General features: G+C 35.9%; 1 protein-coding gene across 8 annotated transcripts in view; it reads left to right on the forward strand.

Moving 5' to 3' along the window:
* Nucleotides 1-22,972, forward strand: part of CDC42BPA (CDC42 binding protein kinase alpha) — a 191,502-nt gene that overhangs the window by 100,924 nt on the left and 67,606 nt on the right. For all 8 annotated transcript variants that reach the window (XM_074817748.1, XM_074817752.1, XM_074817751.1 and 5 more), the window contains exons 7-13: nucleotides 11,261-11,354; nucleotides 12,115-12,315; nucleotides 12,902-13,150; nucleotides 14,809-14,888; nucleotides 15,937-16,103; nucleotides 16,542-16,664; nucleotides 21,704-21,837. In XM_074817748.1, the coding sequence (XP_074673849.1) occupies nucleotides 11,261-11,354; nucleotides 12,115-12,315; nucleotides 12,902-13,150; nucleotides 14,809-14,888; nucleotides 15,937-16,103; nucleotides 16,542-16,664; nucleotides 21,704-21,837 (1,048 nt within the window). The remainder of the gene's footprint in view (nucleotides 1-11,260; nucleotides 11,355-12,114; nucleotides 12,316-12,901; nucleotides 13,151-14,808; nucleotides 14,889-15,936; nucleotides 16,104-16,541; nucleotides 16,665-21,703; nucleotides 21,838-22,972) is intronic.

A 22,972-nucleotide genomic window follows, 5' to 3' on the forward strand; every position in this document is an offset into this window, starting at 1 on the left:
GAGTGCCCTCAGCCAGGTCCTCCACTGCATGTATTTGTGGCTTATTAGAAAACTAGAAGAACACCAGATGGAGGTAGAGAAAAGAAATCGGGGTTTTTTGTTTTGTTTTCTAAATGCTGTGTAAATTAAAGGTTCCCAACTCTTCCTTTGCAAATAGTATATAGCTCACAGTGGCAAAAGTTCTGATTCACAGCCCATTTTCAACAGGTTTTTGGTTTTTTTTTCTTCAGGGCTTCTCTGATGTAGGCTGTTTGCTAGGTGAGCAATCCACGTTTTTCCCCAGAGGCTCCTTCATTTCAAGCTGTTGTGTTTTCAGTGTAGGCACACTTAACGAGTTACATAAAGGTATAATTTAAACACCTGTTTTGAATCCTCCTTCTGAAGAACTGTCAATAAGCAAACAGTCCCGATGTAAATCCTTTTCTTTTGCATATATTGATGTACTCTGTTCTGGTGTCTGTGTATTCCAGAGATACTCTTTCGTAATAATAAAAAAGCATGCATATAGTTACTGCAAATTTACAAACAATTTAGCTAAGGAAAACATAGTGAGAAGAGTAATTGATGCACTGGAATATGAGGTTCAGATAAGTAGCCAGGCCACAATAGTGCCTAGTTTTCATTTTCAGCAAATTCCATATGTGTTTTACCACCTATAAACCTTGTCTTGCTGCTGTTTGTTTAAAAAATAAATATTTTCAAAAATAATTCTCGTCTTCCTTTGCTTGTTAAGTTCAACACTGTTGTACAGTCAGTTTCAATATGGTTAACCAGAGTCAGGATGAGGATAGAATCCTCAGTTAAGAAAAAGCAAGAGACATTAGGAGAAGCTAATGAGGCAAACCATAGGATGAAGTTATATTTCAATAGAATAAACCAGCTAGCTGATCCATTAACATTATCTGGCAGCAAGTGTAAACTCTTCTTGAAATTGGTATGTGAAGGAAAGACTGCTTTGGGGCAACAGAGCAATGGTACTGGTGGTTACCATACTTCTGAGACACAAGGAGGAGACCTGTACACTGTGCCCTGCTGAAGCCACAGACTCATGTGCTGAAGCTGTTCTTACGAGGAGATGAGTCTCCTTTGATGGCCAGGACTTGTTATGCAGAGAAAAACTGCAAAGGAGCAGTGGTGTGGATGGCTATTCATATAGTGTTATCTAATGGCTTCAGGCCAATCTTGCCAGTATTTATTAACAGTGTCAGCAATGTCAAAGACTAACCTTGTTTGCTGAGCATTTTGGGGTAAGTGGGGGCTTTCTGTTTGTCAGACTTCAGAGCAGAAAAAGGAAGTTTTTCATTTTAACAAATTTCATAAGCCTGACTACTACTGAATGTCAAGATACGATCAAGACAATTCTGTGGTTTTAGCTGTCATATCCTTGTAGAGTTGAGAGAGAGAGACTTTGCCAATTTTTGTTTTATGAACTGCAATTTCCAGGGCAAAAGTAGGCACATTATTAATACTAAGGCTAAAGATGCATTCTGTCTTGAGCCACAAGAACTCAGAAGTATATATGCTGCTACAACTGAATGTGTAGTATCTTGGTGTTACTCATTTCAGAATTAGATTTGGGGAGCTTTTATACAGTATAACCAGAATGTTGTTATTGAAATAAAATTGAAAGGGCAGTTTTAATCATAATTTCAGAATCACAGGATGGTTGAGGTTAGAAGGGACCTCTTGAGATTAACTAGTCCCACCCTCTTATTTAGAGCAGGGTCAATGAGAGCAGATTGCCAAGTGCCATGTCTAGTTGGATTTTGAGTAGTCCTTTCAAATTAACCATAATTCTGGATTGACTTTGTTCAGTGAATGGCAGAATACCTCCAGAGCTTTAGAGTATTGTTTGATAGTTACGTTAAACCTTGTCTTGTTTCATGGAAGAATATTTGTCTCATTTCCTGAGCATTATCTCCTTGAGTTTTACAAATTGCATTCAGTTAGTAGCAGTTTTCACTAAATTCTTATGCTGATGTTTGGACTCCTCAAACCAAATACTTGTTTTTCAAATTGGCTTTTGTTTCTAAAAAAATAAAAAACATTCCTGTTTTGTCTCTCCCATCTTTTGTTTGTACATCTTTCAACACTTTTATGCTTGTGCCTCAAATATTTTACATCCTGAGAGACCATCATAAATAGCTATTTGAAACTATTAAAATTACCTGAAAAGAAACATGGTATGAGGCTCTTACGTTTTTATGCATGAATTTTTACTCAAAAATATTATTCTGTTCAAGATCAATCCATTATTAGGCATTCAAATGTTCAATTCTTTGTGTACCCAATTTTATATTTGAGTCCCTACAAGTTTTTTTGTCTAATATGAGTAACTCAGGTATGAGACAATCCTGAGGGAAGTTACAAGCTTCTGTATTCTTGCTCTGCTGTAAGAGGCCAGTTCATTTTGGATTTCTTTTCCTTTGGGATTTTTTTAGCGTTTCCAATGTTTGGTAGTCAGACTATTTCAATTAACTTCCTTTTTTATTTGAACTTTTACCAGTGTCAGGATGCATTGGATATCAGACCTTCCATTATGTCCGTGATTGTTTGCCATAAGGAATTGTCTTTCTGATAATGTCTACAACTCTTGATTTTTATTTCATAGGGGTTTAAAATGACATCTGTAAATCAACATTGCAAGGCACTAAACTTAAAATGGTTATAAAATGACACACTGTGTTCCTGGTTTTAGTCTGTAAAACTGACAAGACAAGAGAAATAATCCTTAGACATCACACGTGACTTTGCTCTGACATCTCTTCAAAATACTGCATGAAGGGCCTAGGCTGAATGAGAGGGTTTTCTCCATAGATATCTGGTTCTGTCAGTTGATTAGCATTTTAGATGAAAGACAGTAGAGGAGTATGTAGCTGCCAAGTACTTATCAAAAAGAATTTTTCAAATCACCCCTTATACTTATTTTTCAAAAGAAGGAAAAAAAAATTGGATATAAGCAGCTTTAAAAAATAATTGTCCTTGATTTAGAACTGTTATCTTATTTGAGAGATCCATTATTTGAAAGCAAATAGATATGCACAAAGGCCACATGGAGACATTTTTGTAAGGTAAATTAATTCTGGGACATTATAATACGATGTGGTGGAGCATATATTTATAAGCCAGTAACTGCACAGAGTTCAAGTGTTCAGGAATGAATATCAGTGCCTGAACAAACTCAAGATGTATATGTGTTGGCTGATGTACTCATTCCTTGTTATTTGTTGTTATTTCCTTTATTAGCATTTGAAATTCATAAAGCACAGTGGATACCATAAGGTAAATACTGTGTTGTGTCCAGAATACTAGACTGAGTGGCAGCAATTAAAGACTGTAGAGAAAAGGACTGGGAGAGGACTTGGAGAGGTCAGCTAATACTTTTCTTCTGCTGCAAGGCGAGATCAAACTGTAGCTAAACTGCTCTTGATAGATGTTTGTCTAACCAGTTCTTAAAAAAAAAAAAGTACAATGATAAAGATAGTGAAATGCCCCTAAGCAATTCGTTCTAGTGTCCTACTGTTATTATGAAAGTGATTTCTAATGTCTCATCTAAGTATGTTTTGCTGGATTTAAATTCATTATGTCTTGTGTTGCCCACACTCAGTGTGGATAACAATTTGCCTCAGTCTTTTTTGCACTGTATACTTCAAGTCTGTGGTGCAAGCTCTTCGTAATAAGAGAGGAATGTAATTACCTTATTCTTAGTGGACACAGAAGTTACTTCTCTCAATCTGGATTAGGGATTAAAAAAGTATACTTTGGCAGAACGTGTAGTCTGAAACTAAGTAAATTTGGATTCGGTACTTGATTCCCTATGTGATGTAGCACATGTATTGCATCTAGTATATGAAACCTTCATTTCTGTATTGTCTTTCATTTAGTTTTGTAGTATGACTGAGAATAAAACTTGATTAGGATGTGTAACAGTATAAATATAATACTGCACACACCTTTCAATAAATAATGACTATATCACAGATCTAGAACCTTTGTCTTGATTTGGTTGATGTTACCTAGTAATTGATGGGAGTCTGTCCACTGACTTTAATAAGATTTGGATGAATCTCCTGCTGCTGAGAGTAGTGAGATTCTTTTAGTAGAGGTGAATTACTGGGTGTTCCTGGAACAATGCATACATAATGATTTATTATCAAGAGTTAATGAGAAAATAAGAGAGTTTTACGGTATTGAGATACTCTTTAAGAAGAAAAAAGTCTAACTGCCTCACTGTAATTTTAAAGTAAGGTTGTTTTGTAGCATTTATTTTTTCCATGTAGTTGCTTTTCTTATTAAGGCTTAAATTCTAAAGTGTTTAGTCTTTGACTATTCCTACTGACTTCAAGGTTATATGCAAGGCTACTACATCTTTCAGTTGCAAGTTTTAGTTTCTCAGCTTTATATGAAGCAGGTTTTGTTTAATATACAAACATGATGCAACTGTTTGGGTGCCATGTAAATAATAAGGTTGTGATCAAAGTTATTTAAATGATTTTGAATTCAATTGAAATATGCACTTTCTGGATTCCACCCAAAAAAGTGGAGGAGTGTCTGTTTAGGAGGAGGCACAGTAGAGTCTTGATAAGAGGCACGGTTAATGAGGTACAACATATTCCCATTTTCTCATGATGCTATCTTGTGCAGCCTATCTTATTGGGATTACTAAAGAATAACTGCCGACTGTCCAAATCTAATTTGGCTCAGTGCACATCAGTCTTTCTGCCAGATGGAGCGTATTTCTAGTTTTGCTCACTAGAATTCAGATAAACTGTAGTTGGCAGAATATGGCAACTTTGACTTTGATATAACCCAGTACACTGTAATGGAAAATAGAAATAAGCTCCTGGACATAGATGTCTGTCGGTTTGACTGTGTAAAAAAAAAAAAATGCATCAATTGCCTAGCATTCTTGATGGAAGTTCACCAGCTGTTTCACTCTGCATATCTAAAGCAGGCTGTCAGAATGGCATCACTGAATACCTTAAAAACTTCACAGGCACCAAATTTTCTCCTTTCATTGGAGTGCTGCCAAAACCAAATGTCTTTGTTTTTTATCATGGATGTAACATTTCTATGTGAGGAGGAGCGTGGAAGAAAAGTCTGCCTGAAACAACAGAAGGGAGTGAAATAAACAGTTTGCCAAACTTCTGTCCTGGCTAAGGATAATCCTGTGTTCTGAAGGAATTTTTGATAAAAAGTCCAGGCATTCTGGCAGTAAGATTCTTGGTTATGTTTTTTTTAGAGTAGGTAACTTGGCAAAGGATAACATTTCTTGTTGTAAAAGTGGATAATTATAATCATTGATGTCTGCTTTTAACCTTTTTATTTATACTTTTGGGGAATGCTCTTGCATGTATAATGAGAAAATAATGTGCTGCGAAATCCTCAATTAGTAATAAGTTATCTGGATCAGTTTCTCTGTGCCAGCAGTTACACCTGAAACTAATTAATTTTTCTCATCTGCTGGTATTTTAATTTGCATTTGTAGCATTAAAAATAATAGTGTTCATGTTAAGATTTCACAGAAAAATAATTTAGTGGAAGCTATTCACTTTGTTCTTTACTATTCAAGGACAGCATGACTTGGGGCCTGTGACCTGTTTAGGAAAATTAACAAATTTCCATGCTTTTCTAATGTTAACATTAGAAATAAAAATTAGTTCTCCAGATTATTCCTTTCTTAGCCAGTGGGCTAAAATAAACTGGTAGCTCAGCTATCAAATTGCTCCTTTAATTTCAGACAGGTCCATTTCTTTCTTCAGGCTCAGCTCACATGGAAGTTGTTGAATTTAGAACCACATAAGCCCCTTTATTGTCATTTCAGTTCTGCTGCTTTAAAAGCTCAGCTGTGTATGTGAGGACAGTCCATTAGCACCTGAAATGTTTATTCCAGTGAGGACATATTGGACATATTGAGAGGTGCCCCCTTGAACCATCTGGCCACCTTTTGTTGATATTAGTTACAGAGAAGGACTCAGCTTTTCCTTCATTTCTGCCTCATCATTTTTCTTTTGAAAAAAAGAATAAACACAATACAAATGAATAACCAAAGTGAGCACATTCTGCGTTATAACTGCACAGTTACCAAGAAGAGGGATCACTACTGGTCATAAACTCTTCAATGCCAGTAGGGTTTTTATCACGTAAACTTAAAGATGTGGGCCTGTGAGTTGCTCCACTGGCATAATCTTTGGTTTATTTTGGCATATCTGATGTGACTGCTTCTTAATCATTCTGTTACAGTTCTTGCATTAAATGTCACACTCTTTTTGATGTATCTTCCTTTCTGTTTGTCTGGTCCCCTGTCTCCGTGAGGCTGCCTGTGAAACAAAATTAATTTAAGATTCTTCTGGAATCTGCTGCTTCCTGTGCTGTAGACCTGAGGAGCTCCATGTGGTCTTGCAAATAACTTAATAACATCGATTCAAAGAATGACATAGATGAACCTCAGGAACAGATACGCTTTGAAACCATAAGATGATCACATAATTCAAGTTGGAAAGAACTTAAGGACGTTGTCTGGTCCAAATTTCAATATGCAAGACCTCATGATTCCTGAAGTTCCGTTTAGTATCAGAAATGAATCCAGGGAGAAAAAATACATTCACATGTATTAAAAATTCTTTTTAGTTTGTTTTACAGCTGGAATGTTCTGTGGATTTAGCATGTCGCAGAGGGAATACTTTTTCTTGAGTCTTACTGAACAAATGAAATTCTACTCTGGCTCATTAACAGAGAAATCAAAATGAATGGCAATAATCCAGGTATCTGCTGTAGTTCTATTTCAGAACGTTGTTTATATTAACACAGTTAGTATGTAAAATGTTTGGGTTTTAATTATAGCTTAAGAAAGTAAACTTTTAAAGAGAGGTGAGTGAAGTCATCTGGGTAAACGTGCCAATCTGAAGAACAGCTCCCCAAATTAAACCAAGAAGCATTATGAAAAATGATTCGTTAAAGATTTTTCAAACTTTTTTCATAAGCCTCCACACTCATTTTCTGTGCAAGTGTAGTTTCCAGTATCACACAGACTGTTTATTCCTACAGCATTCTCCAGATGAACAGAAGCAAATAACGAATGACTGCAAAACAAATACAAAGAGCATCACTCTGTTCAATCTGTTATGCAGTGCTGATTTTTCTCCTACAGTCAAGGCCTCAGAAAAATAAAAGTCACTCCAATACTCTGTGTGTTGGAGTCATGATTTAAATGGACATACATGTTTTTAAAGAAGTTTATTTGGTCTAGACTTCTATCTTCTTGGCTGGTATATCACCCATTCAAAAAAAAAAACCAAAACAGAACATCAGTCTTTGCTTAATTCACATCCTCAGGTGGCAGTGCTACAAAAAAATTGATATAAGAAATATTTGTATTTCTTTGGGTATGCTGAGTACCCATGTCCCCTTAATTCACTGTGGAGTACATTTGAAGAACTTGTACTGGCTTGATTAGTACCAGGTCTAACTCTGGCAACCTGTACCCATTGCACATCTCAAGAGTAGGGCTGAACTGCCTGGGACTTGGTAGAACTCAGGGTCTCCAGAGAGCACAGTGGTGTCAGAGCAGTGCCCCCAATTCAATACTTGTTCCCACTATAAATCTAGTTCATAAAATAGCTTCTAAATCCTTACTTCTTGAAACTGAATTATTATTTCATATTTTGAGTGAGCAGACCTTTTTTCTTTTATTATAGTGAACTAATTATAGGGTTATTGGAGTATTAGTGCTCCATAGCCTTCTAGCCAGATGATATTAGTTGCTTGACTGAGCACCAGTGTTACTGTTGAGTGATGTTGAAATGGTTTGCCCACAATCATCTAATAACTCTCATCTACAGAGATTCAGCCCAGTGGTCTATTCACTAAACCATTTAACTTTTCATTATTTGCTCATTACTTTTGCCAGATTTTAGCTACTTGGTCTGGAATTTTCCTTCCTTAGTATCTGCCCGAAGCAGCGTCATCTCTTTTCCAGGAACAAGATCAAGAAACATGCATTGCTTTTCCTATATCAATTTTAAATGAATAAAGTAATTCTTAAAAGTCCTGTGAGAAATTCTTCTGCTCTGGGATATGAAGACACCATTGAAATCCAGGAGAGAATCTTCCTTGAGTCATGGATGTATTTTCATTCTTCTGCCTTCCACCTAGATATTTTCAGGTTATAATTTTCCCCTCAATGTGCCAGAGTTTCAAACAATCATATGCAGAGTTTTGTCCCTAAATGCTTTTCAGTTTTCTTCTGCTGTAGGTTTGCACTGTTTCAGAGCTGTAAGAATGAAGTGACTTGCCCTGCAATTTTGGGAGATGGTGGTAAATAGACACTAGAGACAGCGTGGAGACTCTTTGTTGCTAATAGAGTTCTTCCTTTTGGTGCCAAAGAAGTTTTCTGTGCAGTAGAATAAAAACTGGACATCAGGAAAGAGGATAGTAAGGATTAGAGGAATAAGAAGCCAGTGGAATGAGAAGGGAATCTGGGAAGTGACTATGGGGAAATAGTGCCAGAGCTGAGATGGGAGAAAAAAGGATTGGTTAAATGTGTACATGTAGGGAGACTATGGTTTGGGAGTGAAGAAGCTGAGAGTGAAAGAAGGAAATAAAAGGGGAGAACATTTGGGTTTGATAGGCCATGGAGCATTGGACATCTCAACTTTCAAGGCGAGTCTAGGAGGCAGGGGATGATGGGAATAAAGCAGCAGCTGAGATGGAAACATGGGAAGAGGAAACCAGTTCATACAGTGAAGAAACTGTGATAAGCTGGGAAAGGTGGAGTGGGTGTGAAGAGGGATCATCATGCTTTATTTAGAACAGGAGAAGAATTAGTTCTGATATCTAAAGGAGTCACCAAATGTCATTCAAAACAAAAACCTGGAACAAACCTCATAGTTCTAATGGCATCTAACTACTGCGGGCTCAGTAGAGATGCGGTGTTTATGACATATTATTTTTCCCCATAATCAACACCTTTGAACTCTTCAGTTACACTGGCAATAATTACTCCCCTTCCTTGTTCCCCTCTGGGGCTCATAATTTTCTTAACTTTCCTTTTGCTTATAGCCTACTCTGCTCTGCAGGTGCCAGCAATTCTTGTCTTTCAAACTGTCTTTTATTAACGTAGTTCAGCTGAATTCAGAACAGTTGTTCATAACCCATACCTTCTGTTACAAGTGCTGAAAAGAATTTGTATGCATTAAGTTGGTCTCCTTTTTTTTTTTTCTGAACTATAAAAATTGTTCTTACGAAGTTATTATCGAGCCTTACAAACTTCACTTTGTGAGAAATACTTGTTCCTCTGAGTGCTTTCAGTGTTGTTTGTGGGTTTGGTTTTGCACAGCATTGACAACAAAGTAAGATTTTTCATGTTTTCTGCTGTTTTGTGAGATTGAATGGGGGAGGTTGGTATGATGATGATTATTAGTAGTAGTATTATTATTTCTCTCGGGAATATATTAAAAGATAAAACGTGGATAAATGGAGCCTCAAGGGTGACTCATGTTTTTGTTTAGCTTGAACTAGGTCCAGCTTCTAAGAGGAACTTGATTTTAGGTGCATGTTTTTGCAAAGTGTTGTAAACTGAAGTTACAATTCCAGAGGTCTCAATAGCATGTGTTTGTTTTTATTTAGAAACATGTTTAAGGAATGTTTTTGGTGGGTGAATGTAAAATAAATAAAACTATCTCAATCTGGAGGTTGCAATTCTTTGGCATATTCAGTGTCAGCAAAAATCAAGTGGAGGAGTGTTAGTTAGGGAATGGACCCAGTTAATTTTTATGTTTTAGTTTGTAAATAATTGTCTTTATGCTCAGTTGCGGGATGCAAAAGTATTTCTTAAGTAGTGTTTGTATTTTACTTAGTAAATGTTTCTGCATATTTGGAAGGTGGCTAAAATTTGTTTTCAGCATGGGCTACTACCTGCTCATCTTTAGGTAACACAAATTCAGAGAGTACTTTTCTTCAAAGCAACATGCTGTTTACCATATTAATTGTCACTGAGTGTGTAACAGTGCGACACCATCATGCCGTTGATTCTGGAATGTTGTTCAAGGGCTGATTCTAATCTTTTTACCATTGTAAATTCTCAGTAAACATTGTTTATAACTCAGTTTTTATTAAAAAATACTCAAACCAAACAACAAAGCTTGCTTTCATGTGCAATGTTGTAGCTTGTGAATATTTTGAAATTTGCAAAGCAATTGATGGCATTCATTTATAAGTTGTTAGGGGAATTAAGCAAAGTCAGGGCTTCACTTGTTTTTTGTTTGTTTTAGGGGATTTGTTCTTATGTCTTATAAATGATTGTTCACTGAGAAAGTATAGTACTTTATTCATACACTTGTAATTTACCTTTTGAATATAATAAGGATAGAGTAAGAATGTAATAATGTCATCTATTTAAAAAATGTAGCTTAATGGATATTTCTAATAAGTGTACTTTAATGAAAAGGAATTTCAACATTTGAACCTAGTTTGCAAGCTGAACAATAAACGTCCCTCTGGTAACTTTGAGAGCATAGATGCTTTCGTCCTAGTCAGCTGCATACTGGGGGCATATGCTTTATCTGTGTTTCAGTATACTTAGGTATCTGTGAAACCTGAGATTAAAAAAAGGGTTAAATTTGCAAAATAAGGACTATTTATTATGTTGCCTGCTTAGAAGGATTTTGCCATGTGTATCATGACCTGAGTGAGACAGCTGCGGAGTTTCGCCAAGCAGAGCTGCAGTAGCGTGCACAATGGCTTTGTTGATCATTTCAGCAGAAGTGTGACAGACGTACATAGTGAGCTAAGATGTCTGTGAGAGAAAAATATTGATGGAAGACACTAAATTTAAAAATGTGTTAATTATTTTATGGTTTCATTGACATTTTGCTCTACAGTAAAACTTAAGGGATTGTTATCTAGCTCCAGTATAAGCGTGCATCTTTTCACTTGACAGTACTTCACTAGAATTCTTCAGATGATTTAAAAGTTTTATGTACAAAAGCTCAGAGCAAGTAAGATTCTCCTATCTACCTGTGAGAGGTGAGAGGAATTTGACCACACAGTTCTTACTAAAATTAACAGGCATTATATGATCTGATCTACGGCGCCGTCACGATATGTCCCTGGTGCAAATTTCACCATATGATGAGTGACTGTGTTCCATCTACTGATCTTTTGCTGGTTTTGAATGATGGGAGTGTTGCAGAGTCAATGCTTGGACTGTATATTATGCAAAACATTTTTGTACTAATTCTGGAATGTGTTTTAATTGCAGGGATATTAAGCCAGACAACATCTTGATGGATATGAATGGACATATTCGATTGGCAGATTTTGGTTCATGTCTGAAACTGATGGAAGATGGAACGGTAAATTAGAAAGAATGATATTTTCCTAAACACCTTTTCTTCAGTCTTTTGCTAGCCACTAAGATATGTACTAATAAAGAGAAAAAGTGCCTTATGTCAAATGAAGTGGAATTGTAATGGTATTGGTATGTAACTAACCTTGGTTCAAACTGTGGCTACACACTGCTTGAATTTACTTTCTATTAAAAGCTTTTTAGATGCATATAGTCAACACATAAATAAATAAAGATAAGCTGCACTGTCAGTACTGAGTATGTGTTTGTTGATGAGCTACAAACCTCAGTTTTGAGCTCTGAGCTCTAATCTTATTGAACACGTAAGCTTTAGTATAAGCAGAATGAGATACTGAAATATGATGATGTGCTAATTGTAGTATATTTAAACTTGCACAGTATATAGTAGGTGTGACTAGAATGTAATTCCAGTATGTTAATTGTGTCCCAGAGTGTTACAAAGTATTTGAGTTAATATATGCGATTACCTAATCCATAATTACTTAACAGCTCTAAGCCTGAGAACTGACAGTTTTGTTCTTTTTGTTATTAAATATTTGTAAGAGTTTAGCAAAAGTATATTACTGGGATGCCTATTAATATAGTGCCTTGGATGCTTAAGTATTTCTTTATTAATTTAGAAGCCTTTCTGTTTAGTTGTTATAGCTAGCACACTAGGCTAAATTTATATATACATGCACAGTGCCACAAACAGCAGTGTCTGTAACGATGGATGGATTTTAATCCTGGAAATGTAACTTCTACAGGTCCAATCTTCAGTGGCAGTTGGAACTCCAGACTATATCTCTCCAGAGATCTTGCAGGCCATGGAAGATGGAAAAGGGAAGTATGGGCCCGAGTGTGACTGGTGGTCCCTAGGCGTTTGCATGTATGAAATGCTTTATGGAGAAACACCCTTTTATGCTGAGTCCTTGGTGGAGACCTATGGGAAAATAATGAACCACAAAGTTAGTGCACTTTCTCTTTCTCTATTTAAGCTAATTTTTAATAAGTAATAGGGTAACTTGAAGACTTATTTAAAAATGAGTTTTTGTGTACTAATTATGTTAATATTCATAAATGTAGAACAAAAAATATGTTTCAATCTAGTAAGTTTATGGTTATGGCTTGCAGATGGCTTTGCTTTAGGATAAAGCAGTTCAGAACTGAAAATCTGGATTTGAAAACATGGCTGTTAGTTCACTCTGTGGAGTAAATCTTGGCTATATCACATCACTCCTTTTGTGTTACTTTCTTCTGGCGGATCCATTGATTGGCTTATGCAGAAGATTCTTAAATGTTCTTCCACATGGAAGTAACTGTACAATTCAACAGCATAAGAGAAATCCAAATAAAGGAGAAAAACTAGGAGACCAAAAAAAAGTCAATAGTTTCTATCCTTTGAAGAAGTCTTTTTCCTAGAAACCTTACTGCATATATTTAAGAACTGGAGTATTTGCACATTTCTTTTTCTACATAGTGATTTTCTCTAAGAAGGGTGATTTTTCCAACTTTTTCTTGGTGATAAACTATTTTCTCTTATTAATCTTTAAGGAGAGGTTTCAGTTTCCTGCACAAGTGACAGATGTCTCTGAAAGTGCAAAGGACCTCATCCGAAGGCTCATTTGTAGCAGAGAGCATCGACTTGGACAAAATGGGATAGAAGACTTTAAGAACCATCCATTTTTTTCTGGGATTGATTGGGACAACATTAGAAACTGTGAGGCACCTTACATCCCTGAAGTCAGCAGCCCCACTGATACATCAAACTTTGATGTGGATGATGATTGCTTAAAAAATTCTGTAAGTATAGAGTTAACATTTTGACAAATTTGCTTTTGTAGTATACTTTATAACAAAATATATGTAAATTGCAGTTTATTTCACTGCATAAACAACAAATAAGTACTGCTTTGAAGAACTGTGAATGAAGAACATTCATAGTTCAGCGGCTGATCCTCCAAATGTATATGTGTAAGGATAACTTCAGTTCAACTTTGTAAATTCATTGTAACTTTACACGTTTTTAACCAACATACATCTGTTATTTGCAGTAACAAGTTCTTAGTGTCCATGTTTTATAAAGAATAATATATTTACATGTAGATAGTCTTCAAGACACAGTATTTCTAACGGAGCATTGTTGAGAATTGTACTAAGTTTGCATAATACATTTTATTGTAGTGCTCTACTCTAATTGCTCCTATCTCTGTAAGATTCCATTCAGTTCATTCCCACTAAAATTTTTCCAGCTTGTTTTCTGACTTGAGTTTTGGGAAATTTAGGAGAAATCCTACAGCCATTTCTTCAGGTACAATCTTAGTGAGAAAGAAATGATTTTTGCCTTTGCTCAAAAAGCTTTGCAACTACTGATTTTTAACAACCTTAGTGTTTCTATGCTTTTGAACAGGAACTTTGACAGATGATAGAGGTCTTAGCGTCAGAGGAACGCCTTGTGTTATTTCCTTGGGAATACTTTTTTTTTTGGTGTTTGTTGAAAGATGCAGAAACCTGCTGTTTACATGCGAGGTGAAGCATTTTCACCTTTTTTGGTTTTGTTTTCTGAACTACCTGTGCGGTAATTTGGTCTTGTCCTTAGTTTCCAAAATGCGCCACAATGTAGACTTGATGTACGTACACAATCTAGCCGTGTTGTTGGTGTTCTTTTGTTTGGAAAAAAAATCATTATATTACCTTTTCTTGAAATTTAGAATGTTTTAGCACTTTCAGCTTCATAATCTTCTTAGGGAGTTTCTTTTGATGACCGTTAAGACTGTCTCTAGTATAGCAACATAAACCTTGCATCTTGGGGTTAAACAGGAAACTTTTAGCAGGATATTTAAGAATATTAGAACTTACAATGGTTCAAATAATACAGCAACAGGGTTATTTTAGCCTGAGGAGAAGCTCAAAGATTTGTCTTGGGTTTGCAGTTCTTTGTCTGGCAGGAAAAAGGAGCAATGAAGGAAGAAATGGTCAAAGCACTAATGGGGTTAGAAAGTCCTGTTGTATTACTTTCTAGTAAATGTCTGACTCTTGTTCTCTCCAAATAGAGATAGCCCACTCAAAAGTAGGGTTGGTAAATCTACAGGCAGGAAGCCCTGCTGACTAAATAGCAGAGAGGAGTATAGGAGGGAATAAAAGGATACTCTTTATGCTAAGAGTTTCTTGGAAAAAAGAAGGAATAGATCAGCTTTTAATACGTGTTATATTTTGCTTTCCTCCACTGATAGCCTATTTAATTAGAAAAGCATTTTTATGCCAGCATGCTGTATTTTTGTATATTGCATGCTATTATAGATTTAGGTGATGCTGTTTCATATTTGGGCTGTAGATAAGGATGACTGTGAATATAGTTAATGTATTATCACTAACACTTCACATGCGGTTAAATGAGAAAATTTTTTTCTTTTTAAGTCCGGTAGGATATTACTTACTCAACTGTCCTATTATTTTTCTAGGAAACAATGCCTCCACCATCACACACTGCATTTTCTGGCCATCATTTACCATTTGTGGGTTTCACATACACGAGTAGCTGGTAAGTTAAGAGTTCCAAAGTTGTCTGTAGGATAGTTACATAGTATCTTAAGTTTATGTCTCTGTAACCAGCTGCAAACAGACACCAAAGAATGTGGTTTATTGAGGAAATTACTAGGCAATAATCTAAAATGCTGTCTGTCCAAAAGAATGAGCTCTCTGCAGGTAAAATTTACTTGAATTTAAAGGTCAGCAGTTTTGTTGATGGTGGTTTTCAGACAATGTATGAAGTTAACTGCATATGACAAAGTTAAGAGCAGATGTGCAGACCCAGAGTGAACTTATTAGACTTTAAAAACAGTTTTAGTTCTAGTCCTTTGCCACTCGTGTAAGTTGGAATGGAAATCTTTTAAAAATTGCGTTTATTGCTGTTTGGTATTCATGTGGTATTTGTCATGTTCATCTCAATGCTAAATTAATCAGTAACAAGGAAGTCCATGTATGCTCCTTGATCATTTATGAAAATAAATAAAGATTGTTTACAACCACTGAAAAAGCAGGCCTATCTTTCTCCAAACACATGTGCTTCATGCTGGTTATGTGACATGTCCTGTAGACTTCAGAAGGGTTATTTGCATAAATAGTGGTATGTGTACATGACTATCCACAGAATCAGGGCCACAGCATTTGTGATATGTGGCCTAGTTGTCATGTGATAATCTCATACTATTTGTTGTGATTGTTGTCTTTAAAGTATTTGGGAAACTTGATTAATTATTTTAAAAGAAACCGTTATTGAAATCTTACTAACTATCTAGATTGTTGCTTTTTGCTATCTGGCCAATGTTGACTGTCCATAATGACAATTTTTAATCAAGAGTTCATTCACTTTTATGTAACAATAAATGCATTGAGGTGATCAGTCTTGCTAGGTAAAAATTAATTCAATTTTTAATGAGCACATACTAACAAGGTATTATTTGACTGTATAATAAATTACATAGTAATTAACAATTTAAACAACTATTCATTGATTGTTTTTTTAAAAAAAATTATTTTAAACACAGCCTGTTGTAAAACCCAATACTGTTTTAATTTTTTTCCCCCAGTGTGCTTTCAGACCGCAGCTGTCTAAGACTGACAGCTGGACCACCCTCCATGGATCTTGATGCAAGCATTCAAAGAACTCTGGAGGATAGTTTAGCAACAGAAGCTTATGAGAGGAGAATAAGACGTCTAGAACAGGAAAAGCTTGAACTTAGTAGAAAACTGCAAGGTACAGTCATTAAAAAAAATTTATTCAACCACTTTTTTGACTTCGATTAGGTTTGTAAGGTATGGTTTATACCACAGAAAAAAATAAATATACCTCCTGGAATGCTTTTTAGCAGAAAAGAATTCTCATTATTTCCTTTGACAAATTAAACTTCTGTTACTTTTTATGCCTGAAATATCCCATGTATGCAACTTCTTATAACATGCTGACTTTGTTTGCACTGTGCCTTACTTACTATGGCATAAAGATTTCATTCTTAAAGCCTCTAAAAACTTAGTTTGTCCAGCTGATAATTACTGAAAATTTGGCACATGGTAGTTGGAAATTACAAATTGTAGAATACTCAGTGAGGCATATCTTAATTTATCAGTAATATCTTTTTGACCTCCTGAGATGTCAGGTGTGTGATTTGTCCCTCTCTCTTCCATCTTTTTCTAGAGTCCACCCAGACAGTCCAGGCTCTGCAGTATTCAACAGTGGATGGCCCAATAACAGCAAGCAAAGATTTAGAAATTAAAAGTTTGAAAGAAGAAATTGAAAAGTTGAAGAAACAGGTAACAGGTATGTTATAAATATGATACAAATATTAATGTAAAAACTGTAACAGGAAACAATATTTTGAGAAGATTTTTTTCTCCTAGTGTAATGTTAGTTTTACTTTGTTTTCGCAGAGTCTTCCAGTCTATTTATACTTCTTATTTTATTCTTTGCTCTTCATTGGTAGCTCAACATTTTCTACAAATTGAACTTAATGTTCAGTACCTGAGTAATTCCAGTTGCAGGGGAGAAGGAAGATTTCAGAGACTCCTGCTATTGTTATTAGTGGTAAAGATCCACTAGCTTTAAATTATGGTGTTGCTAATTTACATGGATGGGAATCAGTCACTACCTGAGAATCTGTGAAACCATGACTAATTTCCATAGTACTACCTTTTTTTTTTTCTCCCCCCCCCCGCAATGTGTACTGCAAGAGCGGATGGAGCACTTGTTTGATTATTTTTGGCAGTATAAAAAGTGACTGCTGTCTTTTCAGAAGTCATAGTCACTGTAGCATATCTTAGCATTCCTTGCTTTGTACATCTCTGCACTCTGCTATGCAGGTGCATAGGTAGTAAACTGGAAGGAAGGTGGTGTTTCTTGCTGACGTAAGTAAACATGAGAGGTGAAGAGTTTAACCTAGCAGTTTTAGTAGTCTTAAAAATATTTGATGGAAGGATGATTTGTTACGATCTAAGCATCAATTGATATTTTTCATTGTCTCATTTTCTGTTGAAATTTCCTTGGAAGGGCCAAATTTGTGAGATGTGTTCACAATTTTGATTATATTTATATTTTCTTTGAAACCACAGAGGTTTATGGTGTGCTGTTGCTTAGTGCATTGTAGCTGGTTGTGGAGTAAAAGCTAGATCAAACTGGAGATGTGGTTTTCTGAGTATTTTCTTGGAACAGTACTTTTAGAATAGTGTGGGAGGTGGGCTGTGTGCATGAATCTACAGTGATACTGAGTTTTCCAAGTGGCGAGGAGTAGAGGAGGGTGTTTTCCATGAGAGAGGACGCTACGGGCTATAAGACTGCAGTTCCACAAGTAGCAAACCAGACCAAACAAAACTCTGCCACCAGAATGGGTCCTGCTCACAGCTGTGTAGCCCTTGCTCTCTCTGTGCATGCCCCAGACTCTCTTGTCTTTAATTCACTCAATTAAAGAAAGAAAGAACTATCTAGATACAAAGAATTTACTCAATTTATGATCTGCTAAATCAGCACAAGGTGGTCAATAGGTGCATACAAGGAAAGGGAGATGAGAGGGGGAAGACCCACCTCTAAGCTCTGCTGTCAATGAGCTATCATTTCTTACAAAACTGAACATTTATTTCCTTTCCATTTAATTCCTTTGCTTCTGAGAGTTCATGAAGATTTTATGATAACTAAAAATTTGGTTATCAAGTATCTTAGTACTTTAAGTTTGAAAAGTGTTTTTGAAATCTGTGCAGATAAAGAGCTGAATTTCTTTAATTAATGTCATACTGCCTTTATTTAGAACTGCCAGACTAGACAAAAAGTGAAGATCTACTTAACCCAGTATCCTGTGTCTTTACAGAGGCTACTGGAGACATTTAGGGAAAGATCCAAAGAAATCCGATATATCCAAATCCATCTTTTTCCAGCCTTCCTCTCCCAGATTCTGGCAATTCATGTTTTAAGAACTTGCAGAGAGAGAGCTTCTATTCTTGATATGATGCTCTGGATTAAGTTAAAGGGAGTTTCCTCTCGTAGTGGCTTCATAGCATAGGGCTTCTGCTATCCTGCTCTGTAACGGTTTCTTCAAAATAGGATCTTGAGAGCAGAGAGATCTTCAAAGAGAAAGGAAGTACAGCAAAATGGCTTTTAGTTACAAAATTTAACAACATTGATAGAGACTGTTAGGTACCAGGACTAGAACCATAGTAATGGGAAGAACAAATCTGATCCTCTTGTCAATTGAAATAGGAAAACAGCTGATTTTTCCCTCACGTAAATTCAGCCACGAGTAGCAGTAGGTGGATCTCTATTACATGCCACCTGTGGCAAGGGAAAAAAATCCAGTGAGAAAGGCTGGAGGAAACTACAAAATTATTTGGTTTGGTTTGTATTTGTGAAAAGACTTCATTCAGTTCCTGAAAGTGTCAGGAATGCCGGCAGCGACACCCACGGAAAGAATAACTTGAACTTAACTTCCAGACATTTTAGTTGGTGTGTTTAGACTCTGCTGCTACATTATGGGGCAGAAACATACTGTGTATGAACTGCAGACTGCAGCACGTAGATTATATGCTGTTAAAATTGTGTAGTCTGAAAAAAGTCTGTTACAGATATACAGTTGGACAGCTGCTCTGGCATGATGCAGCAATTTCATATTGTACCATAAGCATTATTTTGGGATGTGAAACATGGCTTAACTAGCTCTGGGAGGATCACTCTGGTTTGAGTGATGCCATATTGGCGCTATGTCAGGACAAAGGTTTTTGTGAAGTTTCTCTCCAGCCAAATGTCCCTCCGCTTGCTGTTGTAAAGAGGAAAAAGACATGATGAGAAACCTCTGTTCTGCAGCAATCCTCAGCTCTGGTTTTGGCTCTTTGGGACCAGTGAAAAGCAACATGTACAAGAACAGCTTTTGTGTGGGACCAGACCTTCATAGAAAAGCATTGGGATCATCTTTAAATTATATTTTATTCTTGTCTGTTGAGCTGCAACTTAGATTTCAGTTCATTGCTGAAGGTATTACTCTCTTCCTTTGGTAATAAAAAAAAAAAAGTTGTGGGAACATTCCCTAACACAACTGTTAGCCCTTTTCACATTTAAAAGAAGTCAATGTCTGGTGGAGGCAGTTAATATTGAGAAGGTTCTCCCTTAAGTATCCATTAAGAATTTTCTGCTTTGTGCCACATACATATTTGTATATTTATTCCTAGATACAATATGTGATTTTGGTTTTTTTTGGTTGGAAGTGAACAATGTGATTAAATGAGGAAGATGTAGAGTTGTCTAATCCATCCCCAGTCACCAGGTGACTTTCCCACTATATACTTGAATGCCTTGTCTGGTCCAGACAATACAGCCATTAGTTAGAAGACACTAATTTGTGCCTAGAGTTGTAACTAATACAAGCTAATTTGATAAAACTGAGAAAAAAGAATGTTGTATTTTGCTTGATTTTATGGGGGTTTTTTGTGAGATAGATTTTAGAACTAAATTAATGACAGAATACAGGCACAAACCAAGTGATGGTCATGTCTGAATGCTTCCAAATATAGGGGAGCTAGTTCCAAGTTTTCTGGGTGGCCTTTAAAATATCTAAAATTCCAAATCTAGATCTAATGAACTTTAAGAAGGTTCAGTTCAGGTGCAGAGCTGAACTTTATGCTTTGGGCTCATCTCTTGGACAATTAAATGTAATGTAATAAGATGCTACAGTGAGTGTTCACATATATTAGGTAAAATGTTAGCAACAACTAGGGTGATTAGATGGAAAATATCCATTTACTACACACATGTCGCAACTAGCTTTTGGTTATATTCTTTAACCTATTTTACTGCCTCTTTTGGAGCTGTGAGAGTAAACACCTGCTTAAAAAGGTAATAAAAAATGAACATGAAATTGTGTTAAATTCAGGACTGTCACCGGTGGGACCTTAGAAAAAAAATATTTTTCTTGTCTATCTAGTTTTCCAGGAAATGACAAGCTAGCATATGCTTTCAATTTTTGAGGTCAAAGTTATAATTTTTGTTCACTAAGTTACATAGGAGAAAACTTTGAGGAATCTTTAATATTGCCAAATATGTAAAGGGCAGCAATGGAAGAAGAAAACAGAGCTGTGGAACAAAGTAGTTCATGCACAGAAGAGAGATTTATCTTGGCTCAGTAGAGCTATATATAAACCTTCTTTTTGCTAGTGACTTCAGAGTAGACTACATAAGGGAGTCAGTTAATTTCTGCTTTGAGCTGCATCTCTTATTTAAATGCATTCTTTTAAATTTTTAAACAAGAGTCAATGAATTAAAACAATAGGGAATATTTTTCTGGGTATAAGCTAATGGTATTCATTTGCTTGTAAAATTCTTGTGTTTCAGAAATTACAGCTCTCAGAAACATATGTGTTTTTATATTTGATTTCTCCAAGAGCCAGTCTCTTAGGGTTGCATTTATTAAAATGTAATAAAAGGCTCTTATTAAGAGTATAGATGGGTTCCTGTTCTGTGGGTAAATATATATGGTCTGAAGATCTGCCACAACTGAAATCAAAGGCAAAATGTCTAGTGATTTCATAGAACTTGGAATTAACCTATCTTCATACATATATGGCTTTAAATTCTTGTTTTTAAGTGAAGGACTAAGAGGGGAAAACCCACCCATTAGCTAGAAATTTTCAGTTGTAGTATTTTATGGATTTCATCTCTTCACATTGTAACATTTGAGTGTATTTATATGACATTATTTAGCTGTGGCATAGAAATGTACTGTCATTGTGTAACTGACAGTTGGTAAGAAACTGTAATAGTTTTCCTGTATTTATAGTAGTAATAAAGCAGATCACATAAACACAAGTGGTTTTCACACCAGAAATAAGTAAAATCATCTGAAGTTAATTTTAAGTGTATCAACAGGAGAACACTTGCCAGCTCTTGAGTGACCCGTTACTTTTACTGTTTCTTTCTGGGGGAGTTTGTGAGGAGGAGGGCAACTGTTTATAATTACAGTGTAATAAAAGATGCATTATATATTACATCACAGTGCGTAAAAGTCAAATGTATAGGTCATGTTAAAGCATACATTACAGAATTATGTATAGTGCATGATTATTATAAAGCAAAAAGACAAGTTGTTTATTGTTTTCTATGTTGTTTTTCAGCAAGCTGTGACCCTCTATTCTGTTTCATTAAAAGCAGATAACAGCAGTTGAAACAACCTACTCGCTATTCTCAACCAGACAAGAATTGCATTATTTTGTGATTAAATGGAAACCAGAACAAACGCTGAAGGGGCTTCAAGCAGCTAGGCTATGCTATTCTAGAATAATGATTTTTTTTCCTTGACATATTTAGAAGTCCACTGCTTTTTCTAGATTCTGGTCAGCTAGAACAACAACTTGAGGAGGCCAGCACTGCAAGGCGGGAGTTGGATGATGCTTCCAGACAAATAAAGGCTTTTGAGAAACAGGTCAGAACGCTGAAGCAAGAGAGGGAAGATCTTAATAAGGTAAAAGCATTTTGTCAGCAACTCTTCTAAACCCTAAAGACTATTTTATTTTTGTTCATTTTGCTTGAAATAACTTTCAAGTGTAAAATTAATAAGCAGACAACAAATGTGTAGCGTGACCTACTTTGCTTTCTGCCTCTTTTTTGAAGACAAGGACGTTATTTAACATGTTGTGTGTATGACTGCTGGGTGGTCCTAGGTGACTGCTTCCAGATAGTGAACAAAATTGCATGGTGGCTGCGAAGAAGGTTTTATAGCTTCAGATTAAGAGTGATAATGATAGTCGTTAGAAGGCAAAGTAGAGAACTATTCTAGATAACTAATATAATCTGAAGTATGGGTAAGACTGTAGCAGGGAAAAAATGTTAAGAATATGGTATTAAGGCTGTGTCACAGAATTGTTTCCAGAAGAGAGATGTGAAAAATTGCCCACGTGAACATTGAAAACTAATTTGAAATAACTACTGTTAAACAATACTGGGGTTTATTTCTTCTTCTCTGTCCCCTTGATTCCTTGTTTTGTTATTTATAACATACTGTCTTTCATGGCTCTTTTTTGTATTCATGGTTAAATCAGCCTGTAATCAGGTGTGAAATACATTAGCCTGTTTCTCATCATGATTATATCTGCCCAGTATTTTAGAGTCCACACTTGATGTATTTAACACTGTTTCTTTTAACCCTTAAGGCTCTTAAAACCTTGAAAGCTGCCAGTTTGTCCAAGAGCGAACATCTCTCTTCTAAAACAACTTGTAGTGATTAGGACCTCTCTTCATAACAAATGCATTTAGAGTTGTATAAATGTCAACAGTGCCAAATATTAATTCTTCCTGCCGCTGTTCTTTTCATCCTCAGACTCGCTTTTCCTTGCTTCTTTGTTCTGCTCCGGTTTGGCTGAACATCATTAAACCATTTAAACTGTTGTGGTCCCTCATTCGTAGTGTAGTAGCACAGATCTAGGACACAGCAAGCTTTATGAAGGTACTGTGCTGTAGAGTTATCACAGCACTAGCAACGTTACTTCGTGTAGGTTCTTCTAAAAGAGTAATTATCATATATTGCTGTTAATCACTACAGTGCTTTGTTGCCTGAAACTTTCTGTAATATTTGATATTATGGTACAGTGTGTGGAAGT

This window comes from Strix aluco, chromosome 3, assembly GCF_031877795.1.
Source record: "Strix aluco isolate bStrAlu1 chromosome 3, bStrAlu1.hap1, whole genome shotgun sequence".
Lineage (NCBI taxonomy): Eukaryota > Metazoa > Chordata > Aves > Strigiformes > Strigidae > Strix > Strix aluco.